Consider the following 15456-nt stretch of genomic DNA (forward strand, 5'->3'; position numbering starts at 1 on the left):
AAAGGGGGAAGCGTCGATCACCGAAACCATGATTTTCTAACAGTACAACGGCAAATAAACGCAAAGAAAGAGCCTCTTTTTACTCCGCTGACGAGCAGGAGATGATCATGAACGCATATGAGGAATTCAAGACCATAATCATGGCGAAATCTAACGCTGCGAGGGCTAGACGAGAAGCATGGCAAAATATCGCAGACGTCATTAAATGCGCAAGTGTTGGGAAAATGTATAGGTTAATTTTAAGAGCCTCATCACCCCAATCAATCAGATGATATTACTTTAAATGTGCCTGCTGGCAGTAGGCTTAATGGAATGCATCATCCAATGAGATCTATAGCGAAAATAATTATATCAACTCGTTCAGAATAAGTAGATAAAAACAAGCCCAAAGAGTATCTAACTGATACGAATTAATAGATATTTATGAGGATATATGTAGGTGTATGCACGTATGTATCACGTACTATATATATATGTGTGTATATACATGTATGTGTAGATTACCATATAGAATAGGAGTTTGAATATGTGTGTGTGAATCTGTGTATGGGCGGATCAGTGTGTGTGTATTATTCATAATAAGCAGTAAAAATAAATTGTGTGTAATTCTCTCTATTCGTATCATGAGCACCTTAATCATGTTCTACAACAATGATATGCTATGGTGTACTAATAATACTGTCATATCATTATGAGTGCTTTCAACCATCATGTAGTTCAACCAGCCATCAAGAGGACACGGGAGCAAGTAAACACTAAGCACACGAACATTATTCAGAATGGTGATCAATACAATATGTGCCATAGTAATGTAATGAACACATCCATACGTTTCTTAATCGCCAAATAAACTTTATGAACAGCACGGCATGCAGCGGCTTTCCCGATGTTCTCCGCATCACCGACACTGTACAAACATGAACCACTCGCAACACAGCGCGAGGCTGTGATACAGTCCGTGAGACAGTAGATGGCGTGTGGTGTTCAATGTACGGCTCGAGAAGGTCTTTAAATAAATGATTCCTTGTCGGCAGAATCGATAGCGCTCGTACAGGAAGTCATCATGGTGTGATAACGGATCTTGGCGATCTCGAAGAACTCTCTCCCTATAAAACGCTAATCTGACTAATATCGCTTCCTCATCGATGGGATCTCTGAAGAAGGGAGCTGACACTTGTTTCCGGGGGAGTGGCAGCTTATCCAGCGGATCTAGCTCAAGCCTGCTCTGGAGCAGGTTCAGGCTTATGGATGTGTTGCTATGGTGATTTTTCCAAACTTGCTTCGAGGAACCGAAAAGCCTCACTTATGTAATCTCATCCTGAAAATTATCCGGCTAACTCAGTTAGCCACGTACGAGGAATAGGGCCCAGATCTTTTGTTTTTTCTTTTTCATGTTATGTGTCACCTACCTTATACAGTATTTTATGTGTAAGATGAGGCTGTAACTACACATCATCAGTCACACCTGGCGGATGCCCAATCCGTGTCTTTTAAACTTGTGAAAATTTGAATAACATCGTTACAATTTTATGACAAAATTGCAATTTTATAACAACAGTAACGTGGATGGGGATTGGCCACATCTGGCCAATACCGGATCCCTGTAATGAGGTCATTAAAGGCACCAAACCAATCTAGAATGTGGGATTAGTGCATCACCATGTCAGACTATCACACTATCTCTTACTTTGACAAACTATGACATATGTTTGAAACGGAAAAAAATATGAGCAATGCATGCACTACTTGTGTGTCACAATAACGAAGTACCATTATCAACTGGCAGAGATGGGCAGTATTTCTATTACTTGTATTTGAAATACGTATTTCAATTACTTTTGAGTATTTTGTAATTTGTATTTGATAGGGCCGATAAAAAATCTAATGTAATTTGTAACAAAATACTTTAGAGTGGAGTAATTTTGTATTTAAAATACTCAAAATACTTTCTCCACGAATCAAAAAACAGTTCACGAGTTCAGTCTTCAGATCTTCAAGTTCAACGGATTGTCTGTCAAGTTAAATATTGTAAATATTGATGTCAACTAGCTTGATGTATAATTTATGTCTGGGTCTGGCTACATAGCCTATTGTATATATATGGTGATGGTTATAATATCTAGCTAGCGATCGATGCTAACATGCTAATGACGCTAGCATACTGTCTAGGCTAGTGCATAGCCAGTGTTTAGCAAGTTAACTTATCAGTCGAGTAGCTAGCTATAGGAAGAGGGATATTGGGAGCTTGTATGTCATATGTGATCAATATTTTCTTGTTGATACAAAGCCAAAGTTTATGGGCTGTTAAGTCCCATTAATAAAAAAATATATATACATAATCAATCAAGTTGTTCTTTGAATAGCTTTGCTTAGTTACACTGACATTCTGTGACTGTTCTTCCTTTTGTGGGGTTCACCAGAGCTTTGTGTACATTATAGCCCAAACCTGAGTGCTCTGCGATACCAAATTGTGAGAAAACGGAAAATCCAGAAAAAAGTATTTCCTATATTTTAAATACATGTTACATTTTCTGGCACCAGTATTTTGTATTTTACTTTTAATAGATTTATTTGAGGGGTATTTTGTATCAAAATACATTTTGATGTATTTTTGCCCATCTCTGTCAACTGGGTACTTGCCACTTGTACCACTGTAGCAACAAATAGTGACACTGGTGGCATAGCGGAGCAGAAATGCCAGAGCATATCTGTCCGTCTTCCTGCTGCTGGTATTTACGTTGTATTCACACGTGCGTTGCACTGTCTCGTGCTTGACGGTGGCAGTGTAAAGAAATAAAAAATAGAATCGCAAATAGGTTACATTAAACTGGGAGTCTCGAGAAAAAAAACTTTGTCAGCACACAGTGTTAGAGATGGGAGGGGGGCTCGGCCCATTACATTACGGGCACGCTGTGTTCACTGGCACCGCAAAGACAAGACTTGTCAAAAGAAAATAAAGTAACGTTAGCACCGCTGCTTTACTGTGTTTTTTTTGGGGGGGAGAGGAGGAGGAGGAGGAAAAAGAGGCGGGAGGGGGGGGGTGGGGGACCGTTGGCGAGTGAGTGAGTGCGCTACATCAAAACAAAAACATAGGAGACACACGGGTTATCGCTTCGGGGAGGTCCAAATCTAACGCCCCGGTTAACACACAGCCACGGTATCCGGACAAAATGCGCCGTGCGGTCAGCTTCCTGTCAGTACAAACAACAACGTTCACGGTTATCTTACCCGTCTTTGCGCTTAGCTTTATAAACGTGCCCGTAGGTGCCTCGACCCACTTTGCAACCTTCATATTCGAACAGATCTTCCACCTTCTCTCTCTCGGCCGCCAGCTTTGTTTTGAAGTCGTAGTCCATTTCAACCCATAAATACGTCTTAATTTACAATAAAATAAAATATTAATTATTACATGCATTAATTAAATAATCTGGTCGTTTTATTCCCCCACCATTTCCTTGTTTGGGATTTTGGTCTGCTCCGCTTAATGTTCACTGGCTCGTTGACGTTTCTAATTGGCACGCGGGGCTCTCTGGGAAGGGTAGTTCTTTTGAGCAGGCGCCGCGGTTCACCGGCTCTTCACGCGGGGAAGTAGAAAACTACAGCCCGCGTTTCTCGCTGCGGTTTGTTGCACTTTGCGTACTCACGAACGCTCATGAACAGTGGTTTGGATTTCATGGTGTACTAACAGGACAGCTCGTTCAAAGTGTATACTTTATACTCTTTATACATATTTAGAAATGCTTGTTTCATAACATTATATGTATATATATATATATATATCATGAATGACAATTTCCAACGCAAGATCCATCACAAAAGTATTTTTTTATTTAGTTGCTAAATAGAGTTACTTGTGGACGTGTGCAGTTACAATGGACTATATAATACACAATACACATTATCCCAAATTCACATTCTGTATTTTCTTCAACTTCAATTTTACAACAGGTATGTCTGTTCTATGTGTGGTAATACTATATTCACATGTGAAAACAACAACATTGTGTATTTGTAAATGTCAACAGTACAAACAATAAATTAATGCATTACGGTCGTGCAACGGTACATGGCAGTAATAACATATTCAGACATGCATTGTACATGTATACAAGCAAACACAAGTCAGATAAGCACATGTGTACATAGAAATGTGCCCAATCATTTTGAAGCTCTGAATTATAGTACTGTATTCATGCGATAAACAGGTGAAATAGTCCCACGTTTTCAAATAGGGTCTTAAATGAACATCGCTTACTGTTGAGTGAATATAATACTCTTAAATGTAATTTGGTCTACTCTATTTGGTTGCACAAAACCACTGCACACTGGCTGTAAAGAAAATAAATAGAACGTCACGTGAGGAAACCCCTGTTTTTACAATGAGTGACAGGGCCCTAAACCAATCGCATATAACAAGCCAGAGCCCGGCAACCCGATTGGCCCAACGCGAGGCTGACGTAGGAGTGACTACCATATAAATTCACAGCGCCATCTCTATTCAGTGCTCTACACAGTATGGCCGGCGATATTAGCTAGCACTCGCTAACGGTATTCTCTGCAAAAGGGAAGACGGTAACTCAAGAAAATCAACACCTGGATTGCTTAAAGGACTGTACCTCAATAAATTATAACGGATCGAAGAAGGATTAATCAAGTTGTACACGTTACAACCTAAGTTTAATATTTGTTGTTGGGTGTCTGTTGTCTCATGATGGAAGATAATGGTGCACATTTCTTCGAGGGGACCGAGAAGCTGTTGGAGGTGTGGTTCTCTCGGCAGGATGAGACCAAAGGAACCGGGGACCTCCGTACCATCCCGAGGTTTGTGTCCTCTGACCGTCTCTCAAAGTGTCGCGTCAGTCCTCAGCAGCTCATGGACATGTTGGCTGAAACACCGGCCACATGCTTTGCTTCATTCCCGCAATTATTTGGTGACATGTAACCAGTTTAACGCGATAACTTGGTTTGTTTGTTTTTATCCAGAAATAATGTATTTAATGTAGTCATGAGCTCATACTCACTCACTTAGCTAGCTAGCTAGCTAGCTATGGAACCACATTTTGACACCAGAGCTACTACCAGGGAGCTAGCTAACGCAGTCACTCAAAAATGGCCACCTCCCCCTTTAACAGCGGCACTTCCAAGCTGAGTCATTCATTCTTCATCGAAGGAGAACACGTTATAATGCAGTTATAACATGTTGGCATGCTCCCTCACCTGTTGCGGTAAACGTTGGAGGATTGGTGAACCGTTAAACCCAAACCTCTTGACAGCTAGTTGGCAGCCCGTTTATAGCTAACGGTTAAGGCTAGCTAACTGTGGCTACTTCCAGGGAGAAAACATACACGCATCCAGCCGTCATCTGCTCTTTTCTCACTCGCACGACTAGTTTGAACGAAGCTGTAACGTTACCCTTTATTCACGTTGTTTGTCAACTCACTTTAGTGCCAACATTAGGCGGGTTGTATCCTATTTTTTTCTTCTTCTTCTTTTATTCCCCCCTATCGGTGCGCACGCGTTTTTATTGCCCCCGCATTAGTGTTGGGACACAGTTTGATTACATTACGTCAACGCTACATCTAAGTGCTAACATATATACGACGCAACTTTATTTACCTCGTCCAATGGGTCTTCGATAAGATTGCGTTGTGTGATTTTTAGTTTAGTTGTAAATGCATGGAGAGTTTTATATGTTCTGCGTCATTCAACTACGAGAGGGGGGGGCCTCGCTTAAAGATGTCAAGCATGTGGCCGTCACCGCGTGTTGCCTCGGCTTGCGGCGACACTGGCCACTCCAACGGGTCACTCGTACAAGTCTCGGGTCGCAAAAATGTTACTTTGTGCCAACTAGATGGTACTTGTTCTGCAACTAATAGTTGATCTGGTTGAATTTACACGATCACTATGATTACAGACACAGGGTGAGCGGGGGTTGAGAGCACATGGCTGATTATTTTTATCTTGGGGTTTGTCTTAACACAGTCCAGTGGCATGGCGGCCCTTAGACCTGCAGCCGTAGGTTTTGGACGCATCGCATGGAGACCCCCGCTCTGGTCACGTTCCCGGCCATGTAGGCACTCTCCTCCCAGTTCCTCTGATTGGTTAGAGGGTCTCCCTTCTGTGATTTGCTTAGAGGCACTTGGCTGTGTTCATGTCTGGCCCGGGCGATGGGACATTCAGACAAATTAATGGTTAAAAAGGCTGTTGCAGCTTATTTATTACTCTGCTTGTGCCAAAGCAAGAACAGTCAGTCATGAGTGCGTGGATTGCAATTACTAAGGCGGGCCATGTCACTGTTTGGTGCTTAACAACATGCCCACTGAGGGTAGTTGTTGTTCCTTTGGTGTGGGAGTAGAGCAACTGGAGATGTGTTACTGGGAACAGCTTGTTGGCTGTAGCCATTGGCTGTTTTTAAAAAGCAGTCAAGTAAAAAATATTCTCTTGTAGCTTCTTTGCAATCACGTGACTATTATGACACGCACAATTCAGATGCAGGAAGGGAAGAACCTATATACTGCGCAAATTGGTAATCGAGGCAATTGACCAAATAAAGGGTTGTTTGAACCTGTGCGCAGCAGGTATCGCCAGAAAATAGAAACTCATATTGGATGTCATCCCTACAAAATGAAGAAGAGCGAATATAAATTTTTTTCCAAAACTTCACAGATTTGCCCGGTGTGGAGGCAAAAAAGACTTTCAGCTATTTTGTGAGCGGCTGGGTCCACGATCTCGGAACCAAAGTAGCATTGGATGACGTCTTTTCTTTTTTTGCGTGGGTAGCCAGCATTGCTAAAAACAAATGTCCCTGTAGATAGCTAGCTAACTTTCTCCCACTTAAAAACAATGATCTAGTCAGCTGCCAGGTGATCTACCGGGGGATTTGTTTTTAGCGATGCTAGCTACCCCGGGCAAAAAACAGACGGCAGTCGTTCAATGCTACTCTGGTTCCGAGGTCGTGGACCCAACCGCTCACGATTTATGTCAGTTGCTGTTCCTGTGTTGTTGTTTTTTAACTACAACTATTTTCGGGACTCAAAAGTAGCCCTTGTTTTTTGCTCGTTTGGAACAGCCGTAATTGAAGCAAACCAGAGGCATTATTGCTGCGGTATTGAACTTGCCTCTAGTTTCCTGCCCTCTGGAAAGCACTCACATGTGTGACGTCATCTGCAACGAACCTATTGCAACCGCTTGACAGCACCTGTCACAGCGCTACTGCATTGTTACGCAAATGGCCTCAGCCTACAGGTGACTTTTGTGACCATTAGCCAGATCACTAGAGGTCGGGGTTTAAGAAAAGTGTGTGTGGCCGTTCAGGTTAATTTACAGCCAGAGGGAAGATTAACTGCTCAAGAGGGACGCTGTCTGGTGGATCAGGCTCTCGCTGGACGTCGGCCAATGTCCAAATAAGTCCACAAGGGCATTCGATTCACAAATGTGGAGCGCGCTCACATTACCTCCGCCGTCCTTCCACCGGGGCCCTGCAGCAGTCGGTAACTGCTCCTGAAGGCCACTTCATCTTGAATTTTTTTAAATCTGAGGTGACTTAGTTATGCTACTAGCGCTCTCTCTTCCATGAATCTGTCATCTTGTTGCGCCATGTATCCCCCCCTCCTTTCTCTGGGGTATGGAGGAAAAACTCTGATACTCTTGTCTCTGAGACAAGAATCTGATCCTTCTGAGCGACCAGAAATAGCTTGTGGTGTGCATTTCACACTGAAATGGGAGTTGACCCAGGTCTCCAGTAACGTAACGTCGTCCTTCTGGTATGATCCAGCATGTTGCAACAGCTCTGATGTCATCAAGGAGTAGGAAAGAAAGTACATGTGGGGCGGCTTTATTCTCGTTTGTATAAAGGGGCAGCATGTTGACTTATTTCAGAAGATGAAGGGCAAGAAAATGGGTCATTTACGTAGAACTCACTCACCTTTGGGTTTAAGCTCTGTAAGGGTCAAATGCTTGAGGGGTCTATAATGCCGATCAGTCTGGCACAGTGTTGTTTGATTGTACTTTAAGCTAATTGTCGCTGAAGCTGGAAAAGAAAGGAGAGGCTGCATGCTTTGCTGTTGTCACAATTGGACGTGGTAGTTTTAATATTAAATAACAAGACACCATGGTAATGACACATCCTAATTGCAGCACAACATACAGGTGACACTTTGTGTTGCTTTATTCACGTGGAAGACATTTTGCAGCGCTGACACATGGGTTTTGTCCCCCCCAGTCATTTGTCGGAGGTGTCCCTAAAGGTCAGAGGCCAGAATGTAGGGGTGCAACGGATCATAAAACTCGTGGATTGGATAAAAAAAATCTGATCAGCACAAAGAAAAAAGGGAGCAAATAACTTTTAGACATCCCTGATGGGTTTTTTTGCCGCGGATACTAATTGCCGATCATTGATGATCCATATTGTCAGATCCCTTTGTTGTTTGATTATAGCAGCTGGTCTAAAGGCGCCAGGCTATTTTGCCAACGTCCCATAAATTATTTCAACCAGTCAGTGGAAACCATCAAAAATTCTAAATGTTTTTTTCATAAAGGCACACAATTCAAATGATTACGAAATAAAAGATTGTATTTTCATTGATTAAAGTAAATCTTGTCATTAGTAGTTTTAATGCTGTATAATAAGCTGCTTAGAGATAATGTAAACGGGTCATAATTATAATAGAATATCTATTTATGTTGCCTTCAAACAACTGGATTTATTCAAGTTTCTCACCAACACTACATTTTACAAGACCACACGTGAACACATCACTATAACGTTGTAATTTACCTTCGCCCAATACTCCTTTTCTCCGAAGAGAGCCTGAACGCATCATAATGTAACTGAATGAACCTTCGTTCGTTGTCCATTAGCCACTTTACCAGCTCTCCTCGTGTCAATTTAAACACTGACTGCTTGTTTACAATGTAACATTATCAGAGATCCGCGAAAAGAAAGCATAAATGCTGATGTCCTGATCGCATATTTTACTGAATATTGGCAGATAACTATGTCCGTAAAACTTTATTACACACTGATAGTTAAGGCAAACTGTGTAATTAGTCCACAATTCACATGTGTGCCGAACAGTGAGGGGGGGATCCGTACGGATCAACAGTGGTCTGTTACACCACTACTGACAAGTAGCTAGTCAATATCCAGGGTCCCCAGCCAGGCTGGAAGTGGGGAGATGTTTGTGAATAAGTCGCTGATTTCAAGTCTTCTTCAATGCAGAATGTTTATTTAGTAAACCATGGTCCCATTTCAAGTAAATGCTATTAGGGCGGGGCTACCTCGTGATTGACAGGTTGCTACCACGTTGTTGTCCCAGTTTTCGTCTGACAACTTCAACCCTTTTCACTGTGTTTTCAGCTTGTGAAAGTTAATTGTAACATTTTGGTCGCTGAAAATCGGTCTTATTCAGCATTCGATTGTACTTAGCTCCTCCCTCTCGTTACTTCTAATTTAGGAAAACAAGACTGTAGTGTCCAAATACGGAGATGGCTACTTCAAAAATGCCGAACTCAAGGCTTCAAAACAGCAGTCCCCTAACCAATGAGTGACATCACAGCGACTACTTCCACTTCGTGTCACATGGTTAACCTGAAGCCCCCATAATCTTGTGTTTTTATTATTTTCTCCCTCCTTTAATTGGTGTTTCTGGTGGAGTAGAGGCTTATAAGAATGAGTGGTGGCAGGATTTGCCACGGTGTCCTCAGTTTCCTTTCTTTACATGTGTTACGCTAGAGGAGTGGGTGTGCTTTTCTTGTTCAGAGATACGGTCAAACCATCAGACTGTATATAAGAAGTGGACGTAGTTGTCATGATGTCACCCATTGGTTTGCAGACTGCGGTTTTGAAGCCATGGATGTAGCTAAGTTTCCCTCCAGCTTGATGTAACATCAGTGCAATAGCATAATTACAAAGGTTATAAGGTAACATTTTCCTTAATTAGGCTTGCAATCATAGACTGTTTTAAAGAAGTGGACCTACCAAACCCATTGGTTTGTGGATTGTGATATTTAAGCCTCGTGTTCTGAATTTTGGCAGTTGCCATCTTGTTTTTCCAGTTTTTTTTGCAACCATATTTGGACTGCAGATGTGGTAGAGATGCCATATATGGCTCTGGTAGCAACCTGTCAAGCATAAGGTAGCCCTGCCCTAAAGCATACCCTGCTTTATGGTCTGTTTGACTCTAAATGGACCATAATTTACTAAATGAACATCATGCTGTATTGAAGAAGACTTGAAACTAGAGATTGAGACCATAAACTCATGTTTACAATGTTTAGAGGTAACAAATCAAGAGAGTAGTCATTTCTCATAGACTTCTATACAATCTGACTTATTTTTGCAACCAGAGGACTTGCCCCCTGATGCTATTAGAAAGAATGCAGATTTAAGGCACTTCTGCATTGGGTTCACCTTTTTAGGTGTGTGTGTGTGTGTGTGTGTGTGTGTGTGCGGTAAATTAAAGTCAAAGTGCTAACTTTTCATCCCGCTCTCTTTTTTCTTTTCCTTTAGGTTTGAGTGGGACAAACTTTTGGAGACTGTGCATTGTTTGATCATAAGTGTGACAAAGTCTGACAAGCAGGAAGCTTATATACTCAGGTGAGTGCCGGGTCTGTTACATGCAGTACGTCTCCTGTGTTTTCCCAACTGAGCAGGCAGGATTAGACAGCGGTCACCTGTAAGCCGCTTGCTTTCGCAGACTTTGTCATCGTTTGACGAGACGGTCACAGGCGCTCACATGCTGCACCGCCTTCAATGTATGGATTGCATCCAAGGTGGATGTAACGATCATACAATGAAGTGATCATCCACTCAAATATGTCTGTCAGATAAAACAAGTTGTCATAGTGAACAGGATGTGATTTGACAAATACTTGGGTGGGGTTACCTTATACAAGCATGTTGTAAAACAGCGCTGTCTAAGTGCACCTGCCCTGCAATGCCTGCTCCTGTGTGGTAAAGCCTCAATGTGGCGAGTTTGAGCTCCTCTCTCCTTTTCTGTAAGCTCAGTGAACCTAAAGAAAGCAGCAGCACATGAGCGGAATAATCACTTTGTATAACCCATTAGACGGCGAGTACAGACGTTTCACACCTCTGTTGTGCTTCTTTTGCTTCCACAGTGAGAGTAGCATGTTTGTCTCCAAGAGACGTTTCATTTTGAAGACATGCGGAACCACCCTCTTACTGCAAGCACTGGTGCCTCTGCTGGAACTCGCCAGGGAGTACTGCGGTTTCGATGCCATCGAGGTACACCTCCCTTTTTTTGAGTAAATGTAAAAACGGCACTTCATTCAGAGCCTGAAATGCAAAAATCCTAAATCCTGTTGCTATAAGGCGTGTTTGAATGTATACATGTGATGACTTTATTTTACTGTTTTTTTATTTGCTTGGTGTGTTTTTAAAGTCTGTTTTAAGAGTTTCCCTGAGGCAAATGCTTATCAACTGTGTTGACATAGTACTAAAGTATTAGATTGTGTTATTACCTGATGCCTGCAGCTGTTCATCTCTCACATTTTTCTCACATGCTTTTTTTTTTGCTGCAGAATTTCTTCTACTCCCGCAAGAACTTTATGAAGCCAACCCAACAAGAGTTCCCTCATCGAAACTTCCAGGAGGAAGTGGACTTTCTCAGCCAGATTTTCCCAAGTAAGCAACATTATAGAATTTTTAGTCTGGCCCCATTTTTCCTCCTGAAAAAATGCTCTGAACATGCTTTTTAAAGAAACTAAAATGGTACAGCACTTCTACTATATTTTATTTATTTTTTCTTTGAGCGTTTCCACCAATCCCGTCCTGCTGTGCTTTGATTGGTTAGGTAGATGGCTAACTAGCCAGCCACTAAATCTTTCTCTTTTTTTACATAATGGCTACAAAATTCATATTCACAATTCACTTTATAAAGTTTATGGAACCTGTAAATTCATTTCTTATTTAATAATAATTGTATTCATTCATTTCATATACTGTATCCCTGAAAATTGACTCACAGTTGTCTAACATTAAAGCAGACTGTTGCTGCAGTCTGTAAATCCTTCCCTCGCCCCACAGTGACGCAGATGCAGATCACTACTGTTGTGAAATCCATTCATGTCGTACAACCTTGCCCAGACTTGCATTTCAGTTGTTAAGGAACCAGTAACCACAATCAAAATAAAAATGTCTTACTGATTCCTTTAAAATGATTTCTCAATGCTACCCTATATCTGTTGTGGTGGAAAACAGGCAGGCTGAAGAAGCTGCCCTGTGCCAAAGAAATGCAAAAGAAGCTGCATGCAATCCCATATTTGAGATTGTGTCGACTACGGCCATCATAAGACCAACTTCTGTAAAACAAACCCCTTTTCTTTCTTCCAGATGGTGCAGCCTACTGTATGGGACGTTTGAACTGTGACTGCTGGTAAGCTCCACACAGTTTCCCGCTCTGGTTCAAACTTCATGTGTTGTCCACCCAGTGTTGCTAACCTGTGTTCTGTGAGGTGAAATATTTTTGTCAATGGAGTCTGCGGCTTGGAAGAGAGTAATATCATTTATTAATATTAGCTTTAGTGTATGCTATATTTACAATATTTTCACGGCTTTAACTTTGCGCCAGAAAGCTCTTTCAGATGGGGAACTGACGCCATTAAATAGCTGTCTTCAAAGCCACAAGACTCCACTGGGGGGGGGGGGGGGGGGGACTGACTGACTGTAATTATAGCATTTACGTTTTTGATTATAATGCGTAAGGAACTGAAGAAGCTTTCGCTGTCTGCAGGTACCTGTTTACCCTGGACTTACCAGAGTACTGGGAGAACAAGCATGCGGATCAGACGCTGGAAGTTCTGATGAGCGACCTCGATCCAGCCATTATGGACCAGTTCTATATGAAAGATGGTGTTTCTGCAAGTGATGTCACTCGTGTAAGTAGATCCTTACCGTCACACACACAAGCCCTCCGGAGCTGTGACAGAAACAGTTATAGACGTGTTTTTTTTGTTGCAGATGAGTGGAATTCGTGACCTGATACCAGGTTCTGTGATCGATGCCACAATGTTCAACCCATGTGGATACTCAATGAATGGAATGAAGACTGACGTGAGTGGTCTCTCGAGTTCCCGTCGCCTTCGCCGCACCAAACCGCTCAAACGTCTCTGTAATGTGGCTCTCTCTGCTTGCGCCGTCCTCTCCAGGGAACTTACTGGACCATCCACATCACCCCGGAGCCGGAGTTCTCCTACGTCAGCTTCGAAACCAACCTCTCCCAGACGGCGTACGACGATCTGGTCAGCAAGGTGGTGGAGGTGTTCAAACCGGGAAAGTTCGTGACGACGCTTTTTGTCAATCAGGTAAGTGGTGGTGTTGTTTGTTCTTTTAAATACAAGCCTGCTTTCATTGAGGGATTTAAATTAAAGTTGCCACGAAGTAAAAAGTTTGTTTGTTTGTTTGTTTGTTTGTTTGTTTGTTTGTTTGTTTTTGTTTTTGTGCCCACGCAGAGCTCCAAATGTCGCAGCGTCTTTTCTCCCGCCCAGAAAGTGGATGGCTACAAGCGCCTCGACCGCCAGCTGGCTCAATTTAACGAGTACAATTTCGTCTTCACAAGCTACGCCAAGAGCCGCCAGCAGAACCAGCAGAGCTGAGGGTCGAGGATGAAGAAGAGGCGTAAAAAGAAAGGTGGCCACTCGGGGCCACTGCGCTCCTGGGGCCGGCTTCTCCCCCCAGTAGAGAGCTTGTCGTCTTCCTCCTCCTTTCTCCCCCTCCCCGCCCTCTGCCGCCGCCGCCCTTCAGGACCTCCCGGTGCTGACGCGGCGGCGAGCCCCGGCTTAACCTCCAGCTTGAGTTGTTTGCATTGTTGTTCCCGTGACTTAGATCTCTTGCATGAAAGCTCTTCTCCCCGTTTCGATATTCTAGCCCACTCTTGCCGTGCTCTTGAGGTGCATGTAGAGGAATTGAACACGCTCCTGCAGGTGTCCCCCCTCATCCCCCACAGACAAGGCTTCCGCCCGCACTAGGCCGGGTCCCCTGGCACGCTCAGATCGGCGCGCCCCCCCCCCCCCCAATTTCTAAATTCGACCAAACCAACCTGATTCGCTCATCTATTTATTTATGAATCACGACCAGTGTTTTTGAGTGCACTTTAAAAGCCTGTTTGCTCACGGTACGAAAAAAGAACAGAAGGCCGACCTTTTTTGTTTTGTTTTCTTTCTTTTTGTCTGAAGTCTGATTGAATGTATAAGTTGGGTAAGCTTTTGGCCGTTCTAATCGTCGTCGCTTTGTCGGGACACGTTCGAGTCCCTTCGATCGCCATACTTGCTGTTTCATGTCGCACTGTTGGATAAAAGGTTCTCATTTGGTCGAATATCAAAGTGCACTAATGGGAAAGAAACAAAACAAAAAAGTCGTTCCGCTTTGCTGGGCTTTTTTTTTTAATGCCTACTCCCACCAGCGTTCACTTATTTTGTGCTCCTACTTAGAAACAGACAATCAATCATGTAGTCCGTGTGTGCCCCCCCCCCCCCCCCCGAAATAGACAGGCTTTTAAAAGCTTGGAAAATGTAAGTGTATTAATCATTCAAGACATGCGCACTTTGTTTCACCCTGGCTTCTTTTTTCTTTTTCTTTTTTACAGCATGCTGTATCTATAGGAAGCCTCTGGGTCTTAGCCCCCCCCCCCCCCATATCTTCCCTACAGCCATATTCAGCACTCTAGTTTCCACATTCACATGAAATGTTCAAACTGAATGTAGCACCCCCCACCCCCCCATCTTTCGAATGTATACATACCCAGAGAAAAGCCTGGACCGGGTTTGAGCTGAATGTACCACTCCAGTAGAGCACACCCACCCCCCTCCTTCTCCACCTCCCTCACACAGCGCGCACAATGCCCTCTGCTGACCAACCATTGTGCGGCTCGCAGCATGTCTGCCCACCCCCCCCCCCAGAACCGTGACGAGACCGCGGCCGCTCTGAATGGGGGGGGACAGGACTAACGAATCGGACACTTTTTGCTTAGTTAGCCCAGCAAAGCGTTTCACATATAATATCCATCCTCTGTCTCTTTCCGCCCCCCCCCCCCCCCATACAGAATTCTGTACGTGCACAATAGACGCCCGCCGGTCTGAGCATGCCAGGGTGATCCCGGATCATTCCACATGTAACCGCTGCATAAGCTGCCATTTAATTACATTTATTGTGCCCAGACATTTTTTTCTTTTTTTTTTTGCAGTGAGTTGGTCAAAATGTGACACCCCTAGCAGTTTTGTTTTTATTTGGATCGACGCCCTTTTTGTCCATTGAGGGGGGGAAATCCTGTGACACTATGGTGCATGTGACTACTATTGCCGTGTTGCTTGACAGTGTAGCGTAGCACCGTCTCTTCCTCCTCTTCGTCAGTAGGTCTGTGTGCTTCACCTCCCTCCTCGGTTTTAGTTAGTTTTTTACCAGCTGAAGGCGTATCCTGATGCGTTTTGGAAAACGCATGG

General features: G+C 43.3%; 2 protein-coding genes across 2 annotated transcripts in view; one reads left to right on the plus strand and one right to left on the minus strand.

The window, feature by feature from the left end:
• cdk19 (cyclin dependent kinase 19) overlaps positions 1-3378 on the minus strand; it is a 48440-nt gene extending 45062 nt beyond the window's left edge. The window contains exon 1 of the mRNA XM_079180217.1: positions 3229-3378. Within this exon, the coding sequence (XP_079036343.1) occupies positions 3229-3356 (128 nt within the window). The 5' untranslated portion in view covers positions 3357-3378. The remainder of the gene's footprint in view (positions 1-3228) is intronic.
• Positions 3379-4621: 1243 nt separating this feature from the next.
• Positions 4622-14412, plus strand: amd1 (adenosylmethionine decarboxylase 1). Its single transcript, XM_079179870.1, has 9 exons — positions 4622-4821; positions 10511-10597; positions 11119-11245; positions 11542-11644; positions 12353-12395; positions 12753-12897; positions 12980-13072; positions 13168-13323; positions 13471-14412. Exons 1-9 carry the CDS (start codon positions 4709-4711, stop codon positions 13612-13614), a joined length of 1011 nt encoding a protein of 336 aa, XP_079035996.1. The 5' UTR covers positions 4622-4708; the 3' UTR covers positions 13615-14412.
• Positions 14413-15456: the final 1044 nt, after the last annotated feature.

The sequence above is a fragment of the Pholis gunnellus genome (assembly GCF_910591455.1).
Source record: "Pholis gunnellus genome assembly, chromosome: 19".
NCBI classification, from domain to species: Eukaryota; Metazoa; Chordata; class Actinopteri; order Perciformes; family Pholidae; genus Pholis; species Pholis gunnellus.